This window comes from Ovis aries, chromosome 17, assembly GCF_016772045.2.
Source record: "Ovis aries strain OAR_USU_Benz2616 breed Rambouillet chromosome 17, ARS-UI_Ramb_v3.0, whole genome shotgun sequence".
NCBI lineage: Eukaryota > Metazoa > Chordata > Mammalia > Artiodactyla > Bovidae > Ovis > Ovis aries.
Genome location: NC_056070.1, coordinates 71,096,162 through 71,113,355, shown reverse-complemented (window position 1 = coordinate 71,113,355; position 17,194 = coordinate 71,096,162). Strand labels below are relative to the sequence as shown.

General features: G+C 51.7%; 1 protein-coding gene and 1 gene segment (V, D, J or C); both read right to left on the bottom strand.

Moving 5' to 3' along the window:
* Window positions 1–17,194, bottom strand: part of LOC114108841 (immunoglobulin lambda-1 light chain) — a 469,312-nt gene that overhangs the window by 106,713 nt on the left and 345,405 nt on the right. The window lies entirely within an intron of this gene.
* LOC114118884 (immunoglobulin lambda variable 2-11-like) lies at window positions 5,105–5,783 on the bottom strand. The segment is given in 2 exon segments: window positions 5,105–5,577; window positions 5,695–5,783. Coding segments are annotated over 2 exon segments (504 nt in total).

Below are 17,194 nucleotides of genomic sequence, written 5' to 3'. Positions count from 1 at the left end.
GAGACATCACTTTGCTGACAAAGGTCTGTATAGTCAAAGCTATGGCTCTTCCAGTTCAGTTCAGTCGCTCAGTCGTGTCCGACTCTTTGCGACCCTGTCCATCACCAACTCCTGAAGTTCACTAGACTCAGGTCCATCGAGTCGGTGATGCCTCTAGCCATCTCATCCTCGGTCGTCCCTTTCTCCTCTGCCCCCAATCCTCCCGGCATCAGAGTCTTTTCCAATGAGTCAACTCTTCGCATGATGTGGCTAAAATACTGGAGCTTCAGCTTTAGCATCATTCTTTCCAAAGAAATCCTAGGGCTGATCTCCTTTAGAATGGACTGGTTGGTATTCCTTGCAGTCCAAGGGACTCTCAAGTCTTCTCCACCACCAGTTCAAAAGCATCAATTCTTCGGCGCTCAGCTTTCTTCACAGTCCAACTCTCACATCCAACATGACCACAGGAGAGTTGGACTCTAAAGAAGGCTGAGCTTGAAGATTTGATGCTTTCAAACTGTGGTGCCGGAGAAGACTCTTGAGACTGTCTTGGACTGCAAGGAGATCCAACCCGTTCCTCCTAAAGGAGATCAGTCCTGAGTGTTCATTGGAAGGACTGATGCTGAAACTGAAACTCTAATACTTTGTCCACCTGACGCAAAGAACTGACTCGTTGGAAAAGACCCTGATGCTGGGAAAGATTGAAGGTAGGAGGAGAAGGGGACGACAGAGGAAGAAATGGCTGGATGGCATCACCGACTCAATGGACATGAGTTTGGCTAAACTCCAGGAGTAGGTGATGGACAGGGAGGCCTGGCGTGCTGCAGTCCATTTGGTCACAAAGAGTCGGAATTGACTGAGGGAATGAACTGAACTGAACTGAACTGAACTGAACTGAATTGTTAATATTTTTATGGCAATTTTCCTCATTATGCCTCCATCCTCCATATTAGACGTCAGCTCTCAAGCTAGACAGGGGTGTACCTGGAGGAAAGTTTTGCCGTTTCTTTCAAAGCAATTCACAGGTGACATTTTTCTATTTCTGATGTGGACATTCCCCTGCAGCCGCTGGAATTCTGTGTCAAGTAGGAGGTTTATGCACCCCTGGTCCAGGTTGTCACATGGTTATTCAAATATTCTCCAGGGAAATCTTTGTATGAAAATTCACTGTTTTTGTAGGACACACAGAAAGTTCCTCTTGCACCTCTAAGACTTTGGACAGTGGCCTGCTGAGCAAACCAGTGAAACGGTCTGGATTTTCTTTTGTTATGGGAAGGAGAAACATATCCAGCCAACAAATCGTGGGTCAATAGCTGTCCAGGTAGCAAGCCAGTTCCTCCCGGGACCTTGTCTCAGAGGAAGACAAGCTTTTGGTGCAATTGAGGTGCTTGCTCTCAAGGCTGGGGCAGCACTTTGAAACAGGTATTCCTGGTGGCCCTCGTCGCTTACAGCACCTACACACGGGCACAGCCTGAGGGCTCTGGGATTCAGACGCAGCTCAGGGCCAGCGTGATATTGCCTCTGAGGTAAGAATTCGAAGGGCAGGAGTGACATGTGGCCAGGCAGTGGCATGGGGGAGCTTCTGGGTAATAAATCTGGGTGTTTGCAGCTGCCTGGCCCAGGATGGCGCCCAAGGAGCGGAGCAGGATTGACACGGGTGGGTTGAGGCCAGCCCTGACCTTCACTACTTTATCCGGGGCCTGAAGACCTTCAAGGAGGTTCAGCTGCTGCGTGTGGCTGAGGGTCCTCTGGGCCTGAGCCCTGTCTACTGTCACCGTGGTGACCATGCATGCCTTCCCCAGATATCTGCAGATTTTCTGCTGTGCGTGCAGCTCAGGATTTAGGGAGCGGCCTTGATGGGGAAAGGCAGGGGCTGAGAGGGCGAATAACAATGCCAAGTTCCCTGGGGGAGGAAGAGGTTCTTTCTGGTGGACCTTGAAAAGCATTCTCCTGAAGTCTCAGGTTAGAGAGGTCTTGCTTGAAAACGCTGGATCAGCATGGCTGGACGGACCTGTGAAGGTCATCACTGGCTCAGCCTCCGATCTGGTCTTTGTCCCTGGTGTGCTTTGCCCATGGTCAGCTGAGAAAGGAGCTGCTCTTCTCACGGGGAGGGACGCCCTCTGTGGAGCTGATCCAGGCGCTGGGCTCCTGGAAGGACCAGGCGGGAGGAAGGTGGAGTGGGCTATGCCAGGCTGCTTCAGCCTCCCCGTGAGAAGCTGTGAGTGTGAAGCAGGTGCATCGGGCCCGAATATGCAGAGGTCCTCTGCCTTGTCCCCAGTGATGGTGTGGTCCAATCTGCCCCCAAGGATGGACTTAAGAGTGACTGGGGGCGGATGCAGGTGAGGGTGCCTGTCGGCCTGGATGACGGTGTAAGGAAGGGTCTTGAGTCCCCACAGGCTGGGAGCTGACGGCCGAAGTGAACAGAAGGAGACACCCAAGGGCACCCCTGTTAGGGCCCCTCCCAAGGCCCCTTGCCCAGGCTCCCCTCCCCACCGCCCCAGGGCATCCGCCCTGACCTGTGCAGAGGCCCGTGAAGGGGACCGTGGTCCAGGACATGCTGGTGATGCTCCTACACGCGGTGCTCCCTGAGGGCCTCGTGGCTGCGGCCCGCCTCCCGCGCCGTGAACTCTCCCCTGTCTCTCCAGGGAGGAGCAGCCTCGGGCCCATCCCCAGCCACCCAGCTTCCTGCCTGCACCGGGGCTGGGTCCCAGCTGGGGACCCCTGCCCGACCAAGGGAGGGCGGAGGGGGTGGTGAGGGCTTCGTGCCTGCTTTCCTCCTGCTGTCACCCACTGTTGCCGGGCATGAGGGCCCTCGTGGCTCCTGAGGCACGCGCGAGGACCACTTTCAGGAAAGGAGAATGGCGTCAGATGAAAAGATACTCAGCTGGGCCATCTCCCACTAACGGAGACAGGGACTCACAGTGCCCCTGCTGCTGAAAAGTCTGAAAGTCTCCTTTCCCAGACTCCAGGCCTGATAGACTTGACCATGGGCCTCTGGTTGATTCCCCTCGAAAATAAGCTGCTTCTTTTTTTTTTTTTTTTAAGTACTTTTAGCTCTTTTTTAGAAAATTTATTTATTTATTTATATTTATTTTTGACTGCAGCGAGTCTTCATTGTGGAATGGGCTTTCTCCAGTTTTGGCAAGTGGACAGAGGAACTTGGCGGGCTACAGTCTACGAGGTTGCAAGAGACTTAGCAGCTTAACCACCACCACCACCAACCTGGCTCAAGGCTGGAAATTGATCCAGGCGCTGTGACTTGAGTTAGACTTCTGTTCACTTGACCTAGAAGGCTTTGGAGCAAAGTAGGAGTTTGGCGGTGGTTTAATTGATAAGTTGTGTCCTACTCTTGCGACCCCATGGACTGTAAACACCGCTCTTCTATCCATGGGATTTCCCAGGCAAGAATACTGGACTGGTTTGCCATTTCCTTCTCCTGGGGATCTTCCCATCCAGGGATTGAACTCTGGTCTCCTGCTGGGCAGGTGGATTCTTTAGCACTGCACCACGTGGGAAGCCACCTCCAAGTGTGGGTAGCAGGTCTTAGAGCACAAATCTACTCTAACCTTACAATCTCCTTAGGTGTTGAGTCCCTTTGAGTTCAGGCAGACAGGTCTGGGTCCTCTAGGTCACTCACTAGTGAGAGGGAAACAGGAAGGAAGGCTGTGGGTCTGCAGATGGAGGAAACAGGCTTCCAGTGTCAGGCGGTTTTCTCTCTCTCTGAAGGGCTGGGAGGAAACAACCCAGAAGTGTCAGCTGTTTTCCCTTCTCTCTACAACATTACAAGGAGGTTTCTTTTAGAATCGATGTTGCCATGACAACACCTGGTTCCATCAGAACTCAGCTTTTCTCAGACCTTAAGCTAACCAGTGCGTTTTCTTAACCAGTGCGTTTTCTTACGGAAATGCTTTTCTTACGTTATGTTAATGATCTATGTATTTACCCTGGAAGTGAAAGTGAAGTCACTCAGTCCTGTCTGACTCTTTGCGACCCCATGGCCTGTAGCCCACCAGGCTCCTGTGTCCATGGGATTTTCCAAGCAATCGTCCTGGAGTGGATTGCCATTTCCTTCTCCAGGGGATCTTCCCAACCCAGGGGTCGGACCTGGGTCTCCCGCATAGTAGACAGACACTTTCCTGTCTGAGCCACCGGGGAAGCCTTGTGTTTACCCTAGACTCTTGTTTTCCTTCCATTTGATTCTGCCTAAGGCTCAGAACCATAAAGGCTCAGCAAACCAGTATGTTTTACTCATGCAAATGTTCTCTTGAGCTATATGAATGAGACTATGTGTTTGCTGGGAAACCTAGCTTTCTTTAAGAATCACCTCAAATGTTTTATGGCCTGGGGTGACTTACCTTGTGCCAATATTATCTGAAAATGCATGTTGTGGTTGAGGGGCCTGGTGCCACTCTCTGAGTTTTGAGACATTTCCTTTCAGCAGCCTGCGCATAGGTGCATAACTTCCTGCTAAAAACTAGCAAGGGCCACTCTTTCTGCTTCTGATGTCTATGTCAGACGCTTTCTCTATCTCGTTTACACTTTAATGAAACTTTATTACTCAAGAGCTCTGAGCCATCAAGCCTCGTCACTGGCCCCGGATCGAATTCTTCTCCTCCGGAGGCCAGCAATCCCAGCGTCCTCCTGGCTTTCACTAAGGATCACTGGACTCTGCTTCCAGTAACTAATCAACCAAACCACTGGGACTCCCCTGTACCCTCTGCCCCCCCTGCCAGCTGCAGGCAGCATGAAATGCAGAGTCTGTGTGAAGGGGCCCCAGGTCAGTGAATCCAGCTGGTCCAGCTGTGTGCTCCACCCACCACTGACCACCTCCTTCCTGTCCGCTGCCCGTTTGGTCTAGGGGTTTCCGTCCCTGTGAAATAGGAGAACCAAGCAGTTCCTGCAGTGCAGTGTCCCTCCTGTGGGTCATAGTCTCTACTCAGCCTAGGAACCTGCTGAGCTGATTGCGGTTGTTGGTCTAGAAGCAAAGAGGGGCAACACGGGTGGGGGCCCAGGGGAGAATCAGTACAGGCCAAGTGGCAGCATCCTCACGAGCCGTGACTATTTTCTTGGGTCACGCTCCCACTCAGATGCTGCTTAAAGAGGAGGGAAAACAACCATGAACCACCGCTTCCTCTTCTCCTCATCCCTGAGAAGGGTCCTCAGGGGCCCTCTCAGCTGCTGCCGATTCAACATCAGATGCAGACGAGCTACCAGCAGAGTCAGAGCAACAGGGAGCCTGTGGCCTCAGGTGGGTTTTGGCCTCACTTCCCCATGAACTTGAACCATTGTGCACAGTGTAAGCACTTTTATATGAGCTGCAGTAATAGTCGGCCTCGTCCTCTGCCTGGAGCCCAGAGATGGTCAGGGTGGCTGTGTTCCCGGACTTGGAGCCAGAGAACCGAGCAGGGATCCCTGAGGGCCGTTTGTTGACATTATAAATCAGAGTTTTGGGGGCTGAGCCCGGGAGCTGTTGGTACCAGCCCACACCATTATAACCGCCAATGTCACTGCTGGTGCCAGTACAGGAGATGGTGACCGTCTGTCCTGGATTCCCAGACACTGAGGCAGGCTGAGTCAGGGCAGACTGGGCCCAGGACCCTGCAAAGAGGAGAAACACACTGTGGTCAGTTCCCTGCTGGGGCCCAGGTCATCGGGAGGACAAAGACACCAGGGATGAGTCAGGTCCCATGGGGTTCCCTTCCCTGGAGGCCTCACCTGAGCCCTGAGTGAGGATGCTGATGAGGAGCAGAGCCCAGGCCATGGTGGAGACGCCCCAGACGCTGCCTTCTGAGCCTGCAGCCCTGGGCCTGGTCCCCATTGCCCTCTTATCCCCTCCCCCAGAGGAGGGCGGGGCCCCCATGCAAATGTGCTTCCTGCTCCTGCCCCTCCTCACCCCCTCTGCTCACCCTCTCTGACCTGGCCCTTTGTTCTAGATACTTCTCCCTCCCTGGTTAGCAGAACTTCCTGAGAATTAACTCTTTCACATGTTCAGTGAGGACAGACCAAGTCCATGACAGGATGTGGGCAATGAACCTGGGGTTTCCTCTCTTTCCACAAGTCACGTGGGTCCTGGAGGAGAAATCCCAGAATGTCCAGTGGCTGATCCGCAAAGAGAGAACTGGGGCCCCGATGGGTCAAAGCTCCAGCTGTCCCACACTCCAGGAGTCAAACGCAGAGCTGGAAACCATTACCCCTCAGCTCTTTCTGTTCTAAAAACTGTTATTGAGGGACTTTCCTGGTGGTCCCGTGGTTCTCTCTCTGAGCTTCCACTGCATGGGGCTCGGGTTTGATCACTAGGAACTAAGATCCTGCATACTGCGAGGCACAGCCAAAAAGAAAAAGGAAAAGGAAAAATAAAAGATTCTATGGAAGTATAGTTGATTTACCATGTAGTGTTAATTCTGCTGTAGAAGAAAGTGGTTCGGGTATACTCACGGATGCATTCTTTCTCCATGTCCTTTTCCGACACGGTTTATCACAGGATAGTGAACACAGTTCCCTGTGCTGTGCATAGGACCTTGGTGTTTATCCACCCAACGGATAAGAGTCTGTCCTGCTTGTCCCAAACTCCCCACGGGTTCCTCCTCACCCCAGCTCCTTCTTGTCCCCCTCTCTTTGGAGAGCCCTCCCTCATGTTCCCCTCCACCCTCTCTCGGCGGTGCTCTGAGTCTGAGACCCGAGCCTGAGCCATTGGCCATCTGTTAGCACTTCTGAAGATGGTTTATTGCAGCGCGAATGCGTTGGGACATAAGAAGGGATCTGGGGAAGCAGCCGCTGACACCTCCCTTGCTGCTGTTGGTTAGGCATCAGGTGGTGTTAACTCTGTGCGACCCCTGCACTGTACCCACCAGACTCCTCTGTGCACGAGCTTTTCCAGGCAAGAGTACTGGAGTGGGTTTCCATTTCCTTTTCCAGGGTGTCTTCCTGACCCAGAGACTGAACCCAAGTCTCCTGCAGTGGCAGCTGGGTCCTTTACCACTGAAGCACTGGGGAAGCGTCTTGAAGCTTCACGTGAGACAGTGTAAGCCACCAGAACCTTCCCCAAATCCTGGCCTTTACTGCCCCCTGGTGGCTGTAGACGGTGCCAACCAAGGCTGAGTGGCAGAGGGAAATCCCTCCCTCCTGCCCTCCCCTTCCCATCCAGCTCAGTTCCAGGGCTCCTCCAGCCCACCGCCCTCCCTGCCCCAATCCCCTCTAAGCTCCTGTCTCTTTGTCCATTAACTCCCTCCAGGACGGGATGTATCACCTGCCCCACCAGTAGACAGACCCTCACCGGAGACTGCCTAACTCATCCCACCACAGCCTAGGCACCAGGTCACCTGGGAGGCAGCTGTTTATACCGAGTGACACACGCTTCAGAAGCACAAGAGCCGTGACTCCGTGGCCAATGAAGGCAGAGCTAAAGGGATACCCTTTCCAGTTCAAGTCCCACAAAGGCATTCTTTGCCCTCTGTTTTCTTCAGAGAATCCGTGACAACCTCACTCTTTAAAACCATGGTCTTGTGTTGGTTTTGTTTTGGTGTTTTTCTGTTTCCACCCTAAAACTCATGAGCACATGCCTTCTTGAGCATCGCACCAGCAGCCGCTCAAGGACAAATGTTTGTTGAATGAGTCTGGATGAGAGGAAGGAGGGGAGGGCTGAGCCTCCTGTTTCAAGATGAAAAACTTGAGTTTTTATCAGCTCTGTTCCAGGTGAACATCCTAGGTCCAGATGGAACAACAGTATGCTTAAAACAATGCTTAAAACTCAACATTCAAAAAAACGGACATATGGCATCTGGTCCCATCACTTCATGGCAAATAGATGGGGAAACAAAGGAAACAGTGACAGACTTTATTTTCTTGATCTTCAAAATCACTGTGAACGGTGACTGCAGCCATGAAATTAAAAGATGTTTGATCCTTAGAAGAAAAGCTATGACAAATCTAGACAACGGATTAAAAAGCAGAGACATCACTTTGCTGACAAAGGTCTGTATAGTCAAAGCTATGGCTTTTCCAGTAGTCATGTACAGATATGAGAGTTGGACCCTAAAGAAGGCTGAGCTTGAAGAATTGATGGTTTCAAACTGTGGTTCCGGAGAAGACTCTTGAGAGTCTCTTGGACTGCAAGGAGATCCAACCAGTTCCTCCTAAAGGAGATCAGTCCTGAGTGTTCATTGGAAGGACTGATGCTGAAACTGAAACTCTAATACTTTGTCCACCTGACGCAAAGAACTGACTCGTTGGAAAAGACCCTGATGCTGGGAAAGATTGAAGGTAGGAGGAGAAGGGGACGACAGAGGAAGAAATGGCTGGATGGCATCACCGACTCAATGGACATGAGTTTGGGTAAACTCCAGGAGTAGGTGATGGACAGGGAGGCCTGGCGTGCTGCAGTGCATGGGGTCACAAAGAGTTGGACCAGACTGAGTGACTGAACTGATCGGAACTGAACTGAATTGTCAATATTTTTGATGGCAATTTTCCCTCATTCTGTCTCCATCCTCCATATTAGACGTCAGCTCTCACGCTAGACAGGGGTGTACCTGGAGGAAAGCTCTGCCTTTTCTTTTCAAAGCAATTCACAGGTGACATTTTTTTATTTCTGATGTGGACATTCCCCTGCAGCCGCTGGAATTCTGTGTCAAGTAGGAGGTTTATGCACCCCTGGTCCAGGTTGTCACATGGTTATTCAAATATTCTCCAGGGAACTCTTCTTCGTATGAAAATTCACTGTTTTTGTAGGACACCCAGAAAGTTCCTCTTGCACCTCTAAGACTTTGGACAGTGGCCTGCTGAGCAAACCAGTGAGATGGTCTGGATTTTCTTTTGTTATGGGAAGGAGAAACATATCCAGCCAACAAATCTTGGGTCAATAGTTGTCCAGGTAGCAAGCCAGTTCCTCCCCGGACCTTGTCTCAGAGGAAGACAAGCCTTTGGTGTAATTGAGGTGCTTGCTCTCAAGGCTGGGGCCGCATTTTGAAACAGAACAGGTGTTGCTGGTGGCCCTCGTCACTTACAGCACCTACACACGGGCACAGCCTGAGGGCTCTGGGATTCAGACGCAGCTCAGGGCCAGCGTGATATTGCCTCTGAGGTAAGAATTCGAAGGGCAGGAGTGACATGTGGCCAGGCAGTGGCACGGGGGAGCTTCTGGGTAATAAATCTGGGTGTTTGCAGCTGCCTGGCCCAGGATGGCACCCGAGGAGCGGAGCAGGATTGACACGGGTGGGTTGAGGCCAGCCCTGACCTTCACTACTTTATCCGGGGCCTGAAGACCTTCAAGGAGGTTCAGCTGCTGCGTGTGGCTGAGGGTCCTCTGGGCCTGAGCCCTGTCTACTGTCACCGTGGTGACCATCCATGCCTTCCCCAGATATCTGCAGATTTTCTGCTGTGCGTGCAGCTCAGGATTTAGGGAGCGGCCTTGATGGGGAAAGGCAGGGGCTGAGAGGGCGAATAACAATGCCAAGTTCCCTGGGGGAGGAAGAGGTTCTTTCTGGTGGACCTTGAAAAGCATTCTCCTGAAGTCTCAGGTTAGAGAGGTCTTGCTTGAAAACGCTGGATCAGCATGGCTGGACGGACCTGTGAAGGTCATCACTGGCTCAGCCTCCGATCTGGTCTTTGTCCCTGGTGTGCTTTGCCCGTGGTCAGCTGAGAAAGGAGCTGCTCTTCCTACAGGGAGGGACGCCCCGTCTGTGGAGCTGATCCAGGTTCTGGGCTCCGGAAGGACCAGGCGGGGAGGAAGGTGGAGTGGGCTATGCCAGGCTGCTTCAGCCTCCCCGTGAGAAGCTGTGAGTGTGAAGCAGGTGCATCGGGCCCGACTATGCAGAGGTCCTCTGCCTTGTCCCCAGTGATGGGGTGGTCCAATCTGCCCCCAAGGATGGACTTAAGAGTGACTGGGGGCGGATGCAGGTGAGGGTGCCTGTCGGCCTGGATGACGGTGTAAGGAAGGGTCTTGAGTCCCCACAGGCTGGGAGCTGACGGCCGAAGTGAACAGAAGGAGACACCCACGGGCACCCCTGTTAGGGCCCCTCCACAAGGCCCCTTGCCCAGGCCCCCTCCCCACCGCCCAGGGCGTCCGCCCTGACCTGTGCAGAGGCCCGTGAAGGGGACCGTGGTCCAGGACATGCTGGTGATGCTCCTACACGCGGTGCTCCCTGAGGGCCTCGTGGCTGCGGCCCGCCTCCCGCGCCGTGAACTCTCCCCTGTCTCTCCAGGGAGGAGCAGCCCCCGGGCCCATCCCCAGCCACCCAGCTTCCTGCCTGCACCGGGGCTGGGTCCCAGCTGGGGACCCCTGCCCGACCAAGGGAGGGCTTCGTGCCTGCTTTCCTCCCGCTGTCACCCACTGTTGCCGGGCATGAGGGCCCTCGTGGCTCCTGAGGCACGCGCGAGGACCACTTTCAGGAAAGGAGAATGGCGTCAGATGAAAAGATACTCAGCTGGGCCATCTCCCACTAACGGAGACAGGGACTCACAGTGCCCTCTACTGCTGAAAAGTCTGAAAGTCTCCTTTCCCCAGACTCCAGGCCTGATAGACTTGACCATAGGCCTCTGGTTGATTCCCTCGAAAATAAGCTGCTTCTTTTTTTTAAAGTACTTTTAGCTCTTTTTTAGAAAATTTATTTACTTATTTATATTTCTTTTTGACTGCAGCGAGTCTTTATTGCGGAGTGGGCTTTCTCCAGTTTTGGCAAGTGGGCAGAGGAGCCTGGTGAGCCACAGTCCATGGGGTTGCAAGAGTAGGACACGACTTAGCAGCTAAACCACCGCCACCACCAACCTGGCTCAAGGCTGGAATTTGATCCAGGTGCTGTGACTTGAGTTACACTTCTGTTCACTTGACCTAGAAGCTTTTGGGGCAAAGTAGGAGTTTGGCAGTGGTTTAATTGCTAACTTATGTCCTACTCTTGCGACCCCATGGACTGTAGCCCATCAGGATCCTCTATCCATGGGATTTCCCAGGCAAGAATACTGAACTGGGTTGCCATTTCCTTCTCCTGGGGATCTTCCCCATGCAGGGATTGAACTCTGGTCTCCTGCTGGGCAGGTGGGTTCTTTAGCACTGCACCACGTGGGAAGCCCCCTCCAAGTGTGGGTAGCAGGTCTTAGAGCACAAATCTACTCTAACCTTACAATCTCCTTAGGTGTTGAGTCCCTTTGAGTTCAGGCAGACAGGTCTGGGTCCTCTAGGTCACTCACTAGTGAGAGGGAAACAGGAAGGAAGGCTGTGGGTCTGCAGATGGAGGAAACAGGCTTCCAGTGTCAGGCGGTCTCTCTCTCTCTCTGAAAGGCCGGGAGGAAACAACCCAGAAGTGTCAGCTGTTTTCCCTTCTCTCTACAACATTACAAGGAGGTTTCTCTTACCATCTGTGTTGTCGTGACAACACCTGGTTCCATCAGAACTCAGCTTTTCTCAGACCTTGAGCTAAGCAGTGCGTTTTCTTAACCAGTGCGTTTTCTTACGGAAATGCTTTTCTTACGTTATGTTAATGATCTATGTATTTACCCTGGAAGTGAAAGTGAAGTCACTCAGTCACGTCTGACTCTTTGCGACCCCATGGCCTGTAGCCCACCAGGCTCCTGTGTCCATGGGATTTTCCAAGTAACAGTCCTGGAGTGGATTGCCATTTCCTTCTCCAGGGGATCTTCCCAACCCAGGGGTCGAACCGGGTCTCCCGCATTGTAGACAGACACTTTCCTGTCTGAGCCACCGGGGAAGCCTTGTGTTTACCCTAGACTCTTGTTTCTCTTCGAGTTGATTCTGCCTAGGGCTCAGAACCATTAAGGCTCAGCAAACCAGTATGTTTTACTCATGCAAATGTTCTCTTGAGCTATGTGAATGAGACTATGTGTTTGCTGGGAAACCTAGCTTTCTTTAAGAATCGCCTCAAATGTTTTATGGCCTGGGGTGACTTACCTTGTGCCAATATTATCTGAAAATGCATGTTGTGGTTGAGGGGCCTGGTGCCACTCTCTGAGTTTTGAGACATTTCCTTTCAGCAGCCTGCTCATAGGTATATAACTTCCTGCTAAAAACTAGCAAGGGGCCACTCTTTCTGCCTGCTTCTGATGTCTACGTCAGACGCTTTCTCTATCTCTTTTATACTTTAATAAAACTTTATTACTCAAGAGCTCTGAGCCATCAAGCCTCGTCACTGGCCCCGGATCGAATTCTTCTCCTCCGGAGGCCAGCAATCCCAGCGTCTTTCCTGGCTCAGCCACAACCTTTCACTAAGGATCACGTTTTGGACTCTGCTTCCAGTAACTAATCAACCAAACCACTGGGACTCCCCTGTACCCTCTGACCCCCCTGCCAGCTGCAGGTAGCATGAAACGCAGAGTCTGTGTGAAGGGGCCCCAGGTCAGTGAATCCAGCTGATCCAGCTGTGTGCTCCACCCACCACTGACCGCCTCCCTTCCTGTCCCCTGTCTGTTTGGTCTAGGGGCTTCCGTCCCTGTTGTTATGCCCTGTTCCGAGTCCCCAGAACTGAGAGAATAAGACGTCCACAGCAATGCAAAGGCATAAAGGGGTTTTTTGCTAGCTCGAGCCAGGGCTCCTATCACATCCAACACAGTGGACAAGAGCCCCAAGCCCAGATTTACAGCAGGATTTATAAGTTTAGAACAAGGACATGGAGTTGGCAAGGGTTGACTGGCTGCAGGGGTTTCCTGGTATTTACTGATTGGCCAGTCATCATCCCTCTGATTGGCCAGAGTTATCCCTCTGATTGGCCAGAGTTACCATCCCCAGAAGCCCCGGAAGCATGACTCAGGCATTTTTTTTGGTCTAGTGCACCTCTCTGAGCCTGTCATGGCTCTGGTGAGGTTGTAACCTTCCCCCCTGTCTTTAGATCATATAAAGGAATCTTCCTCTTTGTTCTGGGGTACAGTTTGATATTGCTGTCTAAGCACAAATAGTTGAACTGTATTAATACGCTCTTTTATAAACGTAATGAGCCTATTGAGGATGCATGGGCCAAAGGTGAGTATTAGTAAAAGCACCATAAGAGGTCCCACCAGGGTGGAAATTAATGTTGTCAGCCAGGGAGATTGTTGAAACCAATATTCAAACCATCCCTGCTGGGCTTCTTGCTCTCTCTCTCGCTGGGCTAGTCCTTCTCTCACCTTTGCCATAGATTCTCTTATTATCCCGGTGTGGTCTGCATAGAAACAACATTCTTCTCCCAGGGCCGTGCAGAGCCCCTCTTGCTGCAGAAAAATTAGATCTAGCCCTCTTCGGTTTTGCAAGACCATCTCGGACAGGGAGGTCAGCGATTTTCCTAGGTGACTAATTGACTCTTCTAGGCGGGTAATGTCTTCATCTATGGCTGCCTGCAATGAAGTAAATCCCTGGCCTTGGAGGGACAAGGCTGCTATCCCAGTCCCTGCCCCAGCGATCCCAAGTCCAAACATGGTCGCTATGGTGAAGGCTGTAATAGGCTCTCTCTTGGTTCTGTCTTGTATCATTTGACCAGGTGTTTGTTCTGGGGCCCAGTAGTCGTACATTAGCTTTTCAGGGTGGTACAGGATTTTTGGCACAACTGCCACCAAGATGCAGAACTCTTCTTTAGGATTGAGTATTGAGATGTGTAAACAAAGGGGTTAGACCAGTACGTGAGCAGATCCACCATCCCTCCATCTCTGGGATAATCTATTTAATCCCAGTTAGCTCTGTGGGTTCGGCTGTGTAGGCACATAAGGGGGAATTTTGGGGCGGAACTCTGCCCACACAGAGTCCCTTTCCCCAAACTTTTTCCATTGTGAGGCCCATTTTTTGTTCTCCCCAGCGACATTGAGGAGGATCTATACTATCAGTCAGGCCGTAAGAGGCGTTAAGACCCACTGCTTCATAGTAAGGGGGAATAGATTATAGCAAAGCCAGCATATCTAGTTGCTTCCGGGTTAGTTTGATTTAAGGTTATATAGGCTGCCTTAACTAATTTCCATAACGGGTCTGAGTTTCTGAGGTTGCGGATGGGACCAGGAGGATGGAGTGAGACAAGGATGTGGAAACTGCTGTGATAGGGCTGGGAGTTACGTCAATTATTTTAATTGGGTTGGGACCTATACTGTGTATCTGCGTTGGCTCTAGAATCTGGCTTATAATTATAATTTCTCCATAAATGTGTGTGCCTGCCACCGTTCTTGTTTGTATTTCCCAGGATAAGCCAGAAATCCAAGCCCTCTCTTTTTTGCCTTTTTTCCGATCGAACCTTATCTTAACCTGTACATAGTTACAACCCTCTTCACATTCAAAAGTTGGGTCCCCAAGGGCTCTGAGGGTGGGCTTTGCGAACGAGAAGTTAAGTAGGTCCCGATTTCCTACCTCCCAGTGCAGAGGCCCATCATCAGAAGTAACACAATCCCATGATTTACAAAAATAATCTTGTGCCCCCCCCCCAAGCCTTCCATTTGGTCCTCTGGTGGCCCGGGCATGCCCAGAACCCCTGCATCCGGAGGAAACCCCTAGCCCAAGGCACATTTACCACCGGCTTTAAGTCAAAATATAGGTCTGGCCACCAGGTGTCCGGAGGATGTACTTCTGTGGTTAAGTTGAGCACCTCTCGTGTTAGTCCATCTTGAAGCTTCCAGGTGATTTTGGCCGGCTGGTGAGGGTTGTTATGGGTGGCTCCAGGGTTGAGGAGGATGGTCACCAACAGGACAGTCAGGATGACTTGCCTGGATCCCTTCGGTGGATGAGCTTTATCTTGAAGGGGTTTGACGGGTGCGGCGTTACCTCCCATTCTTTTTGGGCCCTTTCTTGCTCTTCTGGAGTGGCTTGGCGTACGTGGTTGCAGTGCACCCAACGTCCGATACCGTCGACCTTTAAAGCAGTGGGGTGGTAAGAAGAACAACATAAGGACCTTTCCATCGAGGTTCTAATGTCTTGGGTTGGTGTCGCTTGACCCAGACCCAATCTCCGGGACCAATATTATGTGAGGGGATGGTCCCCTTGTTCTGACTCTCGTGGATTTCCCTGATCAATTCCCAGACATGCGTATGCACCTTGCCTAATGCCATCAGGGCTTCCTGGAACTGTCCTAAAGAAGGGGGTGGTTGTTTCCTTCCCTCAAAGATAGGGCATATGGGAGGGGGCCTCCCATACATAATTTCAAATGGGGTTAAGTTCAGCTTGTAGGGGGTATTACGTGCACGGAAGAGAGTGAAGGGAAGGAGAGTCACCGAGTCCCCGCCAGTCTCTATTGCCAGTTTTGCCAAAGTTTCTTTTAGAGTCCGATTCATCCTCTTAACCTGTCCTGAGCTCTGGGGATTGTATTCACAATGCAGCTTCCATTTGGTCCCCAGAGCTAAGGCCAGTGCCTGTACAATCTGACTCACAAAGGCAGGCCCGTTATCAGAGCCAATAGTCACCGGCAGCCCAAACCTAGGTCCTATTTCTTCTAGGATCTTTTTAGCTACTATCATTGCGGTTTTTCCCTTAGTAGGGAATGCTTCCACCCGCCCAGAAAAAGTATCCACCAAAACTAACAGATAACGGTACCCATACTTGCCTGGTCTTACCTCTGTAAAATCTACCTCCCAGTGTTGCCCTGGCCTCTCTCCCCGGTACCTCATTCCCGTATGCTGTCCTTTTCCCGGCTTCATCATCTGGCATGCTTTGCAGGCCTGGACTATGTCTCGTACAGTTGCCTGTTGTTGGGGAAACCGAAACGTGCTATCTGTAAGAGGGTTAGAGTCTTTTTTTTTCTCCTAGATGGGTGGTCAGATGTAGGTGCGTACAGAGGTGTTGACCCAAGTTGGTGGGAAGTATCAAGTTGTCATCTTGGTCCCGATACCATCCGTCTTCACCCTCCTGAGGGCTGGCATTTTTTGAATCCAATTGAGATCAGAAGAGGAATACTTGGGGGTTGGGGGCAAGGTTCCCATACCTGGGGGTGGCAGCCCCACAGTCAGTATAGGGGCTGTGCAGTCCCTGTTAGCCGCCTCATGAGCCGCCATATCAGCGGCTCGGTTGCCTCGAGCCTTGAAGTCTCTTCCCTTTTCATGTCCAGGGACATGTATTATTGACATTGCTCGAGGCTGTTGGACGGCCGTTAAGAGTCTGCGGATTTCAGGCAGGTTTTTAACTTGTTCTCCCTCGGCTGTCAAAAATCACCTGTTCTTTATATATTGGGCCCTGGATGTGTACGGTGCCAAATGCATACCGACTGTCGGTATAAATAGTGACTCCTTTTCCTTTTGCCCTCTCCAGAGCCTGTATTAAGGCTATTAGTTCCGCTTTTTGGGCGGAGGTACCCGGGGGAAGGGCTTCAGCCCATATTATCTTTCCAGAGTCATCAACTATTGCAGCTCCAGCCTTTTTCTGTCCATCTTTTATAAAACTGCTTTCATCTGTAAACCATATCAGCTCACTGTTATTTAAAATAAGGCACATCTGTTAGGTCTTTTCGTATTGCCGTCATCTCAGCCAGTATCTCACCACAATCGTGGAGGGGGCTGTCTTCTTCCGGGTTGGGTAAGAGAGTGGCCGGGTTCAGGAAGCAGGGCGCCTGGAAGTGTATCCGTGGGGTGTCCAGCAGCAAAGCCTGATAATGGGTCAAACGGGCGTTAGAGATCCATTTACCCGGTGGCTGCTTCAGAATCCCTTTGATGGTATGGGGAGTGTAGACCAGGAGTCGCTGTGCATAAGTCAGCTTGTCAGCATCATGGACCAGGAGGGCAGTAGCGGCAATGATTCAGAGGCAAGGTGGCCACCCTGCAGCCACCGGGTCCAGTCGTTTGGGTAGGTAGGCCACTGGTCACCTCCAAGGCCCCCATTGCTGCGTCAAGACTCCTTTTCCCATTCCCCGTTTTTCATCTATGAACAATTGGAAGGGCTTGGACGGGTCAGGGAGAGCAAGGGCTGGGGCTTCCAGCAGAGCCTGTCTGAGTTCTTGAAAAGCCCATTTCATTGGCTCAGTCCAAGTCCAGTTTTTATTTTCTCTACTTCCTTTATATAGTGGCCGGGCCTTTTCAGCAAATCCCAAGATCCATAGCCGGCAATACCCAATAGTCCCAAGAAATTCTCTCACTTGTTGAGGAGTTGCCGGCTCAGGGGTCTGCAATATGGCCTCTTTCATGGCCTGTGTCAGCCATCTCCGTCTTTGTTTTATTTTATACCCTAGGTATATGACTTCTTGCTTAGCAATTTGGGCCTTCTTTGCACTAGCCCAGTACCCCAAGGTCCCCACAGTTTGAAGGAGGTGGCCTGTTGCTTTTGGGCATGCTTCCT